We start from the raw sequence: 14,208 nt of genomic DNA, 5'->3' as shown, positions 1-14,208 counted from the left end.
CCACACGGCTTTGCATTGTGATGCTTAGGCTTCACGATTGTTATGTGATACAACGATCTTAAGGATCGGACCATGATGCAATCCGGTTTATAATCATCCGGATACTAGGACACACGGTCACTTTGATATTCACTAAGCCACACGGCTTTTAATCAATCAAGGGTACAAGGCCGCAAGTATGAATAATGTATTAGGCCACACGGCCATATACAAAACGGGATTTAGATGCATTCAATCATATTTCTTAGTTGCATATCTATTAGGTTTTAGAATTAAATAATCTAGCAACCTAACTCTCATTCAATATGTAAATTCTTTAAATCAATCTTTCAAGCTTTAAGTAATGAGAGATTTATGGTTTCAAGGCCTTTAGAAATATCAATCAAGATTAAGGGTTTCAAGGCCATTAGGAATTTTAAAATTCGAGATTAGGGTTTTAGTTTAAACAAGATTCAAATTCAAGTTTTAAAACAATCCTAATCATAACTCTAGGCGATCAATCAAACACTCAAGTTTCAAATCAAAATTAAAACCGATTTTCCAAAATTAGGGTTTTAGAGGATTTCGAAAACTTTGATCTTTGATCAAGGGGATTTGATTTGAGATTCAAAAACTTTTAAGGTTCTGATTTTAATTGATCAATGGATCAATCTCGTTCTTAGGTTTAGATCGAATTTATAGAGCTTCGATTTACTCATAGGGGATTGATCTATTTAACCTATGGCTTTTGGTTTTAGAGATTATCTTTTAGGGTTTCAATCTTTACAAAACAACCAGATTCGATTCTTGTTTTCAGATTTCGAATTACCTTTATTTGTAGGGTTGAACCGGACCTCCAAGATGAACGGATGAACCTCGGACGTGAGCTGCGACGCGGACGCGAGCTGCGACGCGGACGCGAGCTGCGACGCGGACGCGAGCTGCGACGCGGACGCGAGCTGCGACGCGGACGCGAGCTGCGACGCGGACGCGAGCTGCGACGCTGACGCGAGCTACGACGCGGACGCGAGCTGTCTTGTTCCTATCGGGTCTCGAGTGGAGACGGACGCTTGCAGTCGGGGTCGCAAGCTAGGACGGGATGCGAGCTGGGGCTGAGCGCAAGCTGAGGTTGAGACGAGGACACGAGCTGAGCCTGAGAGCGTCAGACGCGAACATGGAACACCTAGGGTTAGGGTTTGTCGGGTTCGTCGGATGGTGAGCACCTCTCGCGAATCGGGCTGAGGTTGAACGTCTGATCGGGATCGAGAGCGGAGACTGAGACGGACGTAAGAGATAGTTTGAGCTAAGATCATATCAGGCTGAGACGGCAAAGCTTGCTGGAACGCAAGCAAGAACAATTTAGGGTTCTTCGGGATTAGGGTTCCAAAAGATCAAGACGGCGCCGTGTATTGTTTCTGCGAGTGTGGGCGCGTCTGAGATCGGATCGACGAACGGTTTGCGCTGGTGGATTTTTCTCGTCAAGAGCTTCAATTTGATATGTGGCCTGTCGTCTGGTTCGTCAGGGTGTGAGAGATAGATCGATTTTAAGTTGTGCCTGATTTAGGATTTATGTGTGACGGATTTTAGGTTAGGTTTTGTCTCAGGGTTTTGGAGACTATCGTGCTGATAACGTGTTGTAAATAGAGTGTTTAGAGACTGAATATTTCTGTGTTATTATTAATGAACAATGGGGGTTCCTTATATAAGGATTACAAGATAAAGATAAATGGAAAGAGTACATATCTTAATCCAACAGAAAATAAGAAAACTACTAAAAGATATAAAAGGAAAACATCCTAAGTTCTAAGTCGGCTAGATCATTGGCCGACTCTCTCTCCTCCTTGCGGCCGCGGTTGGGCTTGATGTGGCCGACGGGCTTTCTTCTCTTGTCTTGGTTAATGGCAATTCACTCCATGATTTATAACATCAAATAATATATAGGTGATTCGCAAACTTCAATACGAAGATTCGTATACGTTTTCATAAATACAGCTATTTCTTAATCATGTATAAATATTTTTCTGTCTTTTTAGTCAACTCTTTACATCAATAAATAAGCTACTAACCACATGAGGAACCACAACACATAAGAAAGAAGTAAAAGAAAAGCATTGGTGTTTGCTCTTTAAGTCTTTATGATGATGAAAGGAGATACACTAGGAGAGTCTAGGTTCAAGCTTGGCTGGTTTGTTCTTTATATGGGCAACGATTCAGCGAGTGCTCCCTGACCACTTGAAGATTGCAACCAAAGAGTTCTTTTTGTCTGCCATCCAACAGTTCTCCTTTTTCCAGAGATTTTCTGACCATTTCACCAGCTTCTTCTCTCCCTGTGTGGAGATAAACTTCCCAGAACTCCAGGGTTTACAGTTGAACCAAGCTTACTTAGCCATCAACGCATACCTTGGGTCCAAAGGCACCGACAAGGCCAACTGCCTCAGTGCAAGCCAGGTGAGGGATGTCAAAGGTCTTGTTTTGAAACGTGAGGGCAAGACGATGAACGATGAGTACAAGGGTTTCAAAGTCTGGTGGAAGAATGTGACTAGTCCTAATGGAGACAAATCTTACCAGCTCACTTTTCACAGCCGAGCAAGGAGTGTTATAACCACTGCATACATACAATATGTGGTGGAAGAAGGTACACTGTTGCATACCAAGAACAAGAAGATGAAGCTGTTGAGCAATGAGCAAAGTATATGGAGGATTAATGACTTCGAGCATCCAGCAAGTTTTCAGACATTTGCTATGGATCCAGAGAAGAAACAAGAGATCATTGATGACCTAATCGCCTTCATCAACGGGAAAGAGTATTACAAGAAGATTGGGAAAGCTTGGAAAAGGGGTTACCTGCTGTATGGACCACCAGGGACCGGTAAGTCCACCATGATAGCAGCCATGGCTAATCTTTTGAACTACTGTATCTATGATCTCGATCTCACATCTGTACATAACAACTTGGATCTGAAGAAAATGCTCACAACAACATTCAGCAGGTCCATTATTGTGATTGGAGACATAGATTGCTCTGTGAATCTCACCGGTAATAGAATCCAGAAGGACAACTTGAGGAAGAATGGAGAACAAAGCAAAGAAGTAAACTCAGTGACACTCTCAGGGCTTCTCAACTTCATTGATGGTATTTGGTCGGCTTGTGGCAGGAAAGGATTATAGTTTTCACCACAAACCACTTGCAGAAACTTGACCCGGCTTTGATAAGGAGAGGAAGAATGGATATGCGCATTGAGTTGTCTTACTGCACTTACGAGGCCTTCAAGATTCTTGCCAAGAACGGTTGGGAATGTCCTGAAATCTATCTGTTGTACTTACTCTAGTTAAAGTTGTAACGTCGAGATTCGACGTCATATAATATTAGGTGGTTATAATGTTTTGCTAGAAACCGCTTATAATCTATGAATTGAGAATTCATTACTAATATTATATGATCCTACAGGGTCACACACCTAAGCAAATTGGATCAAATTATTATTAAGTTTAATTTGGATTAAACTATTATTAGAGTTTTGATGATTTTCTGTTTATAAGATAAATAGAAATAATAAATATGTATTGTGTATTGGACCTAAATCTAAATTGGATTTGGATCACTAATCCCATTACGTTGACGTAATGACCACGTGATGTAATTAGGTTAACTCAACACATATATGTTTATTATTACGTTAAAAGATATCTCTCGGCCGCTCAAGTGAGAACCCTAAAAAAAAAATAAGAGACGAAAGGTTTGTCTGAGATTTGATCTCGACGGCACTAGCATCCCGTTCTGATCCAGTTTGTGTGCGTGTGTATACTAGTAGAGGCACGACGTTTGGAGTGCTAGAAATCTCGATTTGGTTTATTCATATTTCCGCTGCGAATAACCAGGTATATTCAAAACCGTAAGATCTAGATTTATTTCAGTATTGACATGAGATTCTAGGCAAAATGAATTCATAAGTAGACTTATAAATTGTTATAAACCGGTATGAATTCCAACAAGAACTACCTGGATCGTTGTGGTGATCATCATCCTCTGTTCGAAAAAATCAAGACTCTGTTGGAGGGGACAATGATTACTCCAGCTGATCTTGCAGAGACCTTGATGGCAAGAAACCAAATCATAGATGTTGATGGTTCCTTGAATAGTCTTATACAAACTCTTGAAAGAATGAACAACTATCAAAGGCGTCAACGTCATGAACACAAGGAGAAACAAGATCGCAAGAAACACAAAAAGTACAACATATTTGGCTCATTATGTTCAAAGAGCTAAAGCTTATATCATATTCTTCTCTACTAATGATTCTCTTTCCAGTAGAGCATTAGACTGTTTTCATGTGAGGTTTGGCTACTTAGCCTACTGTTAGGCTTTCTATAGCCCATGTCTAATTCTTCCAAAACCGTTTAGCACAATATTGTCCAGTGTAAATCTAAGATAGAAGCTGTTTAGTACGATATTGTCTACTGTAAATCTAAGATACAAGTTCACATGGATTTGCTATTGAACTCATTTCTAAAAAAAACTAATCAAAGTTAGCTTAGACATCTTTTTATATACTATATATATTATTTGTTTAAACTTTCAATGTGAAACTTTGTTTGCATTCGTTTTATCACGTACGTTCAAAGCAAATAGTGTAAGCTTGGTTAAGATTAAACACTAGATGTTTTCAAATGATTTAGAATAGAAAAGAGGTTAATAGTAGACGTCTGGTTCTCACCACAGTAACAACTGAGTATTAAGACAAAATGAGTTCGTCAAAAGAAACCATAAGGCATAGATAAAGAGAGACATGGATTAGCATGAAGGAGATGACGAGTGTTGTTTCTTCTTTATTCACAAGCGAGCTTGGTGTCAAAGCTGCTTAAGCAAATAGCAAATGCTTGAAACGCTGACAATGGATACCTATAATCCATTGTGAACATATCTTTCCCCACTTTACCAAACTGGAGAATCACTTTGTCTTGCTCTGGAGGAGCCGCTGGTGCTGAGCTGCCTGCCACTTGCGTTGGCGGCGGCTGTCTCACGGCCACAAGCTGGAAGTTCTTAACAGACGCAACTGTCACACGTCCACGGAAATTCAGACACCAGCATTGCAACTGCTCGTGCCACCTCGGCTGCTTGTTCTTCAAAACCAACGGTTTGAAACTCGTCTCTGCTTGGTCTTCCTCGCAGGACACTCCCATTTCCGAGAATCTAGAGCTGCTGAAATCTACGGAGCGGTGGTCGAATGATGACTTGGAGAATGAGATGTTGCTCCGGAACGAGTCGTCAAAGGAGCGCGGTGGAGGCGGGAGGAGTTTCTCAGGTTGGTTTGGAACCGAGCCTCCCGGTTCGAGAGATGAAGTTGGGATAGAGTTCATGATGCAGTGCATTCTCCGTGGCCCGCGTGTGCCCAACACGTTGAGCTCGTATGTGATCTGAGCAATGTTGTAGCTTCCAGATGGGACTTTGGGGGATACTCTCCTTGAGTGAAACCTGCTTCTGCTTGTTCGGTCGGTGATAAGTGCACTTGAAGAAGAAGATGATGTGTCTGGTGGTGGTTGTGTATCGTACACCAAGAACTTCGTCCCAAGAAAGTTTGATCTGAAAGAAAGAAAGAAACATATGAATGTGAATCACACTAAGCTAATATTAGATGATGTAGTTTCGGGCCTGGGGGATTACAGACTTCGGCCCCGAACCTCCTGGTATTAAAAAAAAAACAGAAGAATCATACTAAGAGAGCAAGGATTCAGACAGAACCTGAGCTTTCCGAGATAAGAGTTACTAGATCTTGAGATGTTTTCAGCATCCATTGAGATAATGTACTCGGTCCGAGTAGTTCTACGAGTCCGTTTAGCTGAAAGAAGAAACTTCCCATTCTCCACAATTAGAGCTGAAAAACAAAACAAAAAAAAATAGTTTAACTTGTGTTTTAGTGAATCCGAAACACAAGCATAGCTATGTCCTAACAATCAAAACTTACCAGGACTTAAACAAAGAAAAAGATGAAAGGTTAGCTTTGATTTATCTCGTTTGATAAAACACTGAATCATCGCATCACGTGGCCCTGGCTGAAAAGAATCAACAAGAGTAAAACATAAACTTTTTTCATTAGTTGTTTTGAACTTAACAAGATGTTTACAGGACACGAAAGTGAGCGAACCTGTTTGAGGGAGACTGGAAAAGTGAGCTTCCCAGAGATTTCAGGACAATGGACGATCTCTTGGCACATAGCTCTCCAAGACCGACACACAGAAGCACAAGCCACGACATGTTTTCTTGCAGGCCAGTTACTCTCACTCTCCTCTAGTCTTTTGATCACGTCCAAGAGCAGCTCCGGAGGAAGATTAGCCCATCTGCTTGTCTGAACTATCAAAGGCGAGAGGTCAAGAGAAGACGAGTACTCACGGAACGAAGAGCCATGAGACTTCCCTTTGTGGTGAAGCCTGAAATCGAAACTCCTCCTCGACAAGCTCCCAAGCCCATCTCTCAAATCTTGAACAATGCTCCTAAACGACATTTCTCTTTCTTTACAAACCAGAACTGTTCAGATTGAGATAAGAGAATCCAGTGGCTGTTACATAAGAAAACAAATCCTGGCAAATCTGAGTCACCTCTCCTTAATAAGAAATAAAAATAAAAAAAAAAGTAAAAGAGCCAAAAGAGAAAGAAGACTGGCTACAGCTTTGGGAAAGAAAAAGATATATCGCATGCCCAATAAAGAAACTAGGCCACATACCCAGCTTTTAATCAAACCATGAACCTTTTTTCTTTATGACAAAATAATAGTTAATCAAAGAGAATCTGACATCAATTCACCAAATGCTATATCCAGATCACATAAAACGGATTCATATGTACCATATAAATTCAATCTGGAAACTATTCAAAAACTCATCTGATTTACTTCCTATAAAGTCAAGATTTTAGTTAATTTTCAGATGAAACTGTTACAAGAACCTGTGATTTAAGGTTTTAGAGCATATATAATCTCAGTGAATATAAAAACATAAAAAGACAGAAAGAGAAGGGTAAAGTATGAACCTTTCAGACAAGGAGGTGATGATAACCCAGAAGCTTAAATCTTGAACCACCAAACCTACTTAAAAACTTCTCCGATCAAATCAAGAAACTTAGCAAAAGTAGAACAGAATCTGGGTCTAAACAAGAAACAAGATCACAAGGATTTAAGCAGATCCGTAGGAGCCTAAAACTAAAACAAAAGAACCCATAAAAGTCAAAGAACCACACACAAAAAGAAAGATAAAGTCTTCTTCTTCTTTTCCAGTACTCAGGAGCTTTTCTTGATTTTTCTTTAATAGTTCATTCACGAGACAGCAAGAAAATAATTAAAGAATAAAAAAGTTTTTAACTTTTTAATTGGATTATACTCTCAAACGCTTCTTCTCTGGATTTTATTATCGAATTTATAATGATAATTTTTTAAAATATTTGTATTTCTTTAAGAGAGAGAGAGAGAGAGAGAGAGAATGAAAATTGTAATAAGTGGACATTTTGAAGCATTATTGTCCACAAGGCCGCATGACCTACGCCTTGCATCAAGCAAAGACCCAACGATAATGTTGACTTTTTACATCTTTTTTTTTGTTTGTTATAAACTTTTAATCAAATTGTTATTAAAGAGAGATTTAAACACCGTTGAACTTGGAGTCTTATCACTGAAAACAGAACATTGTTGATTTAAATAGTTCTCCACATAATAATATCTTAGTCTAAAAATAAAATATAAGTGTGTTTTTAAAAAAAAAAAATATATATATATATATAAGTAGGGCAAATCTCCAAAATAGCACATTTCTAAGTTTATGTCACAAAAATAGCTTTCAAAAATTAAAATGACCAAAATAGCATTTTATCTTTTGAAAAATTTAAATTTTTTTTATTTTTCAAAATTAAAATCTTATTCCAAAATCTCACTCCCCAACTCTAAACCCTAAAACCTAAACTCTAAACTCAAAACTTTAAACTCTAAATCCTAAACACCACCCCTTAACTCTAAATCCTAAACCCCAAATCCCACCCCTTAACTCTAAACCCTAAACCCTAAACCCCACCCCTAAACTCTAAACCCCAAACCCTAAACCCTAAATCCTAAACCTCACCCCTTGACTTTAAACCCTAATGTCTAAATTAATTTACCAGGTACAAGTGTATATTTATCTCTTTTGATAAAACATTAAGTGCTATTTTGATCATTTTTATTTTTAGATGTTATATTTGTAACAAAAAATTTTTTAGGGATATCCTAATTATTTTTTCGTATAAGTATCTTAGTGTTCAAATTAAAGGATATAAATAAATATTTGTCAGAGTTGGTATTGTTTAGTCTATCTAAAACTATATACTGAGACGATGTTTCGGTTTAGTTCGGTTTACCGATATTGGATCTTTTCCCAATAAATAGTTTACATAAACTGGTCAAGCCAGCTGCCAGCTGCCAGCATCCAAGAAGCAATTTGAAGAACGAAGATCATTCTGAAGACTCCTATGCAATTCGTCTAAAATCTTCCGACCCTCACGTATATATCCTTCTGCATAGCCAAAAATCACGTATCTAATCCTTTTTTCTTTGATCGCTGTAGTATTTTATGGGCCAAACTTTGTTCGATTTGGATTACTATTTAAGGCATTGTGTTAGAGCATCCGGGGAGCTGTTGAGAAGTTTCTCAGCTAATAAAATCAATAGGAAACTGAAGAGAGAGAGTATTCTTTAAGAAGGTATTTTCTTAACACTCCCTCTGTTCTCAGAAAAAAAAAACTAGAGTATTCACGCATATTAAGATTATAATAAATATTTACAATTGAATTTATTATTTATTTTACTATACATTTTCTAATAAATATCAACCAATAGTATTTAACCAATTCAAATATTTTCAATTAATATTTCTTAAAAATATACAACTTTTCAACATTAACTACTAAAAGTACTTTAAAATTTTAGAAAATCTAACGCTTTATAACAAAAAAATAAATCTAGAAAATCTTACTTTCGGGGAACAGAAAAAGTATTAGTTTAGCTGTTTTTTATATATTTTATAATTCAATTATCATTATTTTGTTTTTCTCATAAATTTTCTCACCACTAAAGATGCTCTTAGATTCCAAAACCTAAGTTTGTTTAGGTGTATCAGTTTATTTTTAGCGTATTGGTGGTACTCATTTTCTCGCCTTGACCAACATAGCTAGGCGCCATCTACCATTCAAATATACGACTAGGTCATATACGTTGTTGCTTAATTTGATCTCAAATTCTAGTTACAAAATTGAAGTCTTGATAATACCTGTAAAACATTTTTAGGTCTATTTGTCGAAGTAATACATATTTGTATATTTTAAAATGGACCCTGAGCCTTACTATTGTAAATTTGGAAGTGGGCCATGAGCCTTTCGGCTTGGCCTACCCTAGAGTTGTATGATTGTATTGTATCTAATGGAGAAACAAAAGACAAGACGTGAGTTAGACGTAAATCTAACATGGATGTAACATGGATGTGAGCATCCGCATCAGCGGTTTTAAAGAGGTTCATGGACTCGGGTTCATAGGCCCGGAAATTAGAAAGAAAATATTAAATGGTTTAAATCGGTGATCCGGCTCTTGCGAGTGAACCCGTATGACACGGGTTCAAGCCACGCGTCGAACAGGCAGTGGCCACGCGTTATCGCGTCGAATGCGAGAAAAATAGGGTTTCGCGTGAGAGGATTCATTTTCTCTTCTATTTTCAAAAGCTAGGATTTCTTTCTCTCAGAGGCGATTTCTCGTGCGACGCGACAACCGGAGATTTTCTCGATCTAATCGACGTCGGACTCTCTCCTAGACGATCTCAGGTCAGTATCGACTACTTTGACGGTTTGATTGAATCGATTTGGGCTCGAAAGCGTTCTCGGTTAATGAAAATCGATTTGGGGGTTTCGATGTAGGGTTCGAAATCGATATGGGGTTTCGATTTATGGCTTGAAATCGTCATGCGAGTTCCATTTAGGGTTCGTTTATCGGGGATTTGAAATCGATTTGGGGGTTTGTAGTTAGGGTTCAAAATCGAGTTTCTGGTTTCGATTTACCGTTGATTGTGTTCTAATCTTTGCTTTTTCTGGTACAGATGGATCCCGCAGAAGAGAGAAGAGAGACAAAGAGGCAAAAGGAGTTCATCAATATGCAAGGATACGTGGCTGATTCAGAATACGAGATTCCGACGAGGTGTCCCTGTGGTGGGAGAATCATTGACGAGGTTCGGGGGAAGGACGGCTACGACACTCTTTCTGGGAAGCGGTTCTTCACCTGCAAAAACTACGAGGTAAGCGCTTCTTCTCAATTAAATTCTTTCCATTTATTTTTGTTTTCAAACGAGATTCTCATATGTGTTTTTGTTGTTAACAAGGCTGATGGGTTTCATTATCGTCAGCCTTGGGTGATTGATGTCCAGGAGCATATCGAATGCCTCACTAAGCGTGTGGAGGAGGTTGAGCTGGTGATCAAGTGGGTGTCGGAGGTCAATAATAAGATTGAGAGACTGGAGGTAAAGTGACTTCCAAATTTTTTTAAAAAATTTGTAATATTTTCCTTCATTTTTTATTAACTGACTAACACAGTGTGATTGTTGTTTCCATGTCCAGGCAGAGGTTAAAGCCCTCAATCGGGAGGTTGATAACCTCACTGGGCAGGTTTATAACCTCTCTGTGCAGGTCGCGGACTTGGAGAAACTCTGCTTCGACTGAAACACAAAAGGTAACACTGAAGCTTAATGAGTTCGAGTGCTAGGTAGAGTTGAACTTGAACTGAACTAGGTAGTTGCGTAATGAATGTTAATGAATGGTTGAGTTTCAAATCCGTGTAGTTGTGTTTTGGTTGGTTGCGTAATGAATGGTTGAGTTTTAAAAACTGATTTGATGTTTATTGAATGCTCTCTGTGTAGTAGTAGTTGTCTAATTAACTTTAATCAATGTTTGGTAGTTAGAGTATGTTTAATTTTTTGTCCTTTCAAAGCCAAAACTAGTTTAAAATCATAGGCAATCCACATCTGAAAACACAAACCAAATTTTAAACCCATTTATCGAAAATCAAAATGGATCCTTTTTCCCTTAACTCTCCCGGGTTGGTTAACCTACTAGCTTCCCAGAGCAGTCAAACAATAGACTTAGGGTGTTCTGAGGTTCCTAAACCTGCGTCAAAGCGAAAGTGGACAACCAAAGAAGACGTTGTGCTGATCAGTGCTTGGTTGAACACCAGCAAGGATCCAATCATGAGTAATGAGCAGAAGGCAGCTAAGTTTTGGAAGCGAATAGAGGAGTATGTAAATGCTAGCCCTCTGCTCATTGGCTCCGTTCCTAGGGAGTGGAGTCAATGTAAGCAGAGGTGGGGAAGGGTGAATGAGCAGGTGTGCAAGTTTGTGGGAAGCCATGAAGCCACTTTGAAGGAGCAAGCGAGTGGCCAAAATGAGAATGATGTCATGAAGGCTGCCCATGACATCTTCTTTAATGACTATCATGTCAAGTTCAGTCTTGAACATTGTTGGAGGGAGCTTAGGTTTGATCAAAAATGGAGATCACACTCATTGTCGAAAGATGGTGCAAAGGAGAAAATGAAGGAACCTGCGGAGGAGGTGCCTGCCGAGGAAGATGTTAGGCCTCCTGGTGTTAAGGCTAGCAAAGCAGCCAAATGCAAGAAGCACGCGAATGAAGCAGCTTTTGATCAGATAGAGAGCATATTAGTTGTCAAAAATAACATATCCAAACAGAAAATCCTTGATCGTTTGCTAGCAAAAATTGAAGATACACTTTCTGATCAAGAAGTGTCTCTAAAAAATAAACTCATTTCTGAAATGCTTTGATTTGGTCAGTGGTTTAATTTTTTTTTGAATTTTTGAGTAGGTTAATGGTTTATATGAACTTGAAGGCATTTGATATCTGTTGAATATGTTTTGCTTTAAGTTTATTGAATATGTTTGAATCTGTTTTGCTTTGCAGGTCACGGGTTGCAAGAGGTGGATGCGTGTGGACGTGGATGCTTGTTCTTTATCTCGGTTTCTTTAGGTATCAGGTCACGGGTTGCAGGAGGTGGATGCTTGTAGTAGTAGGTAATGTCAGTTTGATTCACGGGAGAGTGTAGAATTTTGTATCTTTCTACACTTCTTTTAACTTCATTGGCTTTAATGGGTGTATGTACCTACAGGTTCTGTTTTCTACTCACGGGTGTATGTACCCACGGGTTCCGTTTTGTACTCACGGGTGTATGTACCCGATCAACTTGATTCACGGAAATGTAAAATATGTCTCTATATATAAAACTATGTCTCTTACTTCTGTTTGTGCAACTCCTCTTTCACTCCTCTATATATAAAATGTTGTTTGATTCTTCTCACAAAACTATGATCACTCCACACTAGCTTTGATTCTTCTCAACCATCACCACACTTTCATACACTTTCATACACTTCTCAACCATCACCACGATTCTTCTCGCTATCACCACACTTTCATACAACCACTATCTTCTCCACACTAGCTTTGATTCTTGTCAACATTACGATCACTTCTTCTTGTCATCAACCAATCCATAGAGGTTAGTTCAAAACTTGTCTTCACTGTTTTTTACATATCCATAAGTTCTTACAAGTTTTAAAGTTTACAAACCCCCTTTTGCCTTTTGTAGGAAGGAAAGAGAAATAAATTGCTTCAACAATGTCTTCCTCATCAAGTGATGAAGTAGATGAAGCTTTAGAAGAAATGGTTGACCAAGTAGTTGATAATTTCATCGACTCAATAGTTGATGGTCAAGCCAACAACCCGAAGAGACGAGCTTATATCGAAAGAAATCAGGAACTTGGACACAATCAACTATTGAACGACTATTTCAAGGAAAATCCTTCATACCCACCGGAAATGTTTAGGCGGCGTTTTTGAATGAACAAGCCATTGTTCCTTCGCATTGTCGATCGCCTAAGTAGTGAAGTTCCATACTTTCAGCAAAGAAGAAATGCTCACGGAAGGTACGGGCTATTTGCACTTCAAAAGTGTACGGCAGCTATACGTATGCTGACATATGGTCAATCGGGAGATACATATGACGAATATCTCCGACTTGGTGAAAGTACATCACGTTTATGTTTGGAAAATTTCACTAATGGGATAATACAATTGTTTAGAGATGAGTATCTAAGAAGACCTAATGAGGATGATCTTCAACGATTACTCGATGTTTGAGAGGTACGCGGGTTTCCAGGGATGATAGGCAGCATCGATTGTATGCATTGGGAGTGGAAAAACTGCCCAACGGCTTGGAAAGGTCAGTACACACGTGGTTCAGGAAAGACAATTGTCTTAGAAGCTGTGGCATCACAAGATCTTTGGATATGGCACACATTTTTCGGATTACCAGGTACCCTCAACGATATCAATGTTCTTGATCGGTCACCAGTTTTTAATGACATTTTACAAGGTCGAGCACCTAAAGTTAAGTTCAAGGTCAACAACCACACTTATTGTATGGCCTACTACCTTACTGACGGAATTTATTCAAATTGGTCAACATTTATCCAATCCATCCCACTTCCTCAAGGTCCTAAAGCAGAGCTATTTGCTGAACGTCAAGAATCCACCAGAAAATATGTCAAACGGGCTTTTGGAGTATTGCAATCAAGGTTTGCAATAGTTAAAACCCCAGCTCTACTATGGGACAAGGAAAAAATAGGAAGGATTATGAGAACTTGTGTCATATTGCACAATATGATAGTAGAGAACGAACGAGACGGATACACTCAAATTGATACATCTGAGTTCGAGTCAGGAGAGTCAAACAGAAGTTCCAAGGTGAAAAGGAGAAAAAATTTTAATATCGGTAATAGGTTAGGCATTCGCAATGAAGTTCGAGATTCAGAGAAACATGATCGTTTGAAAGCTGATTTAGTTGAAAATGTATTGAAAAAGTTTGGTAATGTAGATGAATAATCTTTGTATGTTCATGAATATTCTTAATGTATTGAATAAAAACTTTTAAAATATTTTAAAAATTATTATATTTTATTCATGTATTGTCAATATATTGAAAACTTAAAAATATATATATATATTATTATTTTATTCTTATGAACCTCTTCTTCAGGTTCACCAATGCAGAAGCACAATAGATAGATGTTCATCACTATTCATGGTCCTACCAAAAAAATATTAAAAAATTCTTATGAACCCCCTCTCGGAGTTCATTGATGCAGATGCTCTCAAGTTGTATTGCA

At 38.4% G+C, this 14,208-nt stretch overlaps 3 protein-coding genes and 1 pseudogene across 3 annotated transcripts; 3 read left to right on the top strand and 1 right to left on the bottom strand.

Moving 5' to 3' along the window:
• The first annotated feature begins 728 nt into the window (after window positions 1-728).
• LOC106424537 lies at window positions 729-4,487 on the top strand (annotated as a pseudogene).
• A 151-nt stretch (window positions 4,488-4,638) lies between these two features.
• LOC106424621 (tubby-like F-box protein 10) lies at window positions 4,639-7,481 on the bottom strand. Its single transcript, XM_013865384.3, has 5 exons — window positions 7,004-7,481; window positions 6,123-6,533; window positions 5,943-6,030; window positions 5,720-5,852; window positions 4,639-5,560 (listed from the first exon to the last, which is right to left on the bottom strand). Exons 2-5 carry the CDS (start codon window positions 6,477-6,479, stop codon window positions 4,807-4,809), a joined length of 1,332 nt encoding a protein of 443 aa, XP_013720838.1. The 5' UTR covers window positions 6,480-6,533; window positions 7,004-7,481; the 3' UTR covers window positions 4,639-4,806.
• Window positions 7,482-8,128: 647 nt separating this feature from the next.
• On the top strand, window positions 8,129-14,106 carry LOC106424572. Its single transcript, XM_048763870.1, has 5 exons — window positions 8,129-9,808; window positions 10,081-10,275; window positions 10,360-10,497; window positions 10,595-10,706; window positions 11,945-14,106. Exons 2-4 carry the CDS (start codon window positions 10,081-10,083, stop codon window positions 10,694-10,696), a joined length of 435 nt encoding a protein of 144 aa, XP_048619827.1. The 5' UTR covers window positions 8,129-9,808; the 3' UTR covers window positions 10,697-10,706; window positions 11,945-14,106.
• On the top strand, window positions 11,044-12,048 carry LOC125590497 (glutathione S-transferase T3-like). Its single transcript, XM_048764081.1, has 2 exons — window positions 11,044-11,728; window positions 11,945-12,048. Exons 1-2 carry the CDS (start codon window positions 11,044-11,046, stop codon window positions 12,046-12,048), a joined length of 789 nt encoding a protein of 262 aa, XP_048620038.1.
• Window positions 14,107-14,208: the final 102 nt, after the last annotated feature.

Source organism: Brassica napus, chromosome C7 (assembly GCF_020379485.1).
Source record: "Brassica napus cultivar Da-Ae chromosome C7, Da-Ae, whole genome shotgun sequence".
Lineage (NCBI taxonomy): Eukaryota > Viridiplantae > Streptophyta > Magnoliopsida > Brassicales > Brassicaceae > Brassica > Brassica napus.
The sequence above is the reverse complement of the archived record's forward strand: the minus strand, read 5'-3'. Positions and strand labels throughout refer to the sequence as shown.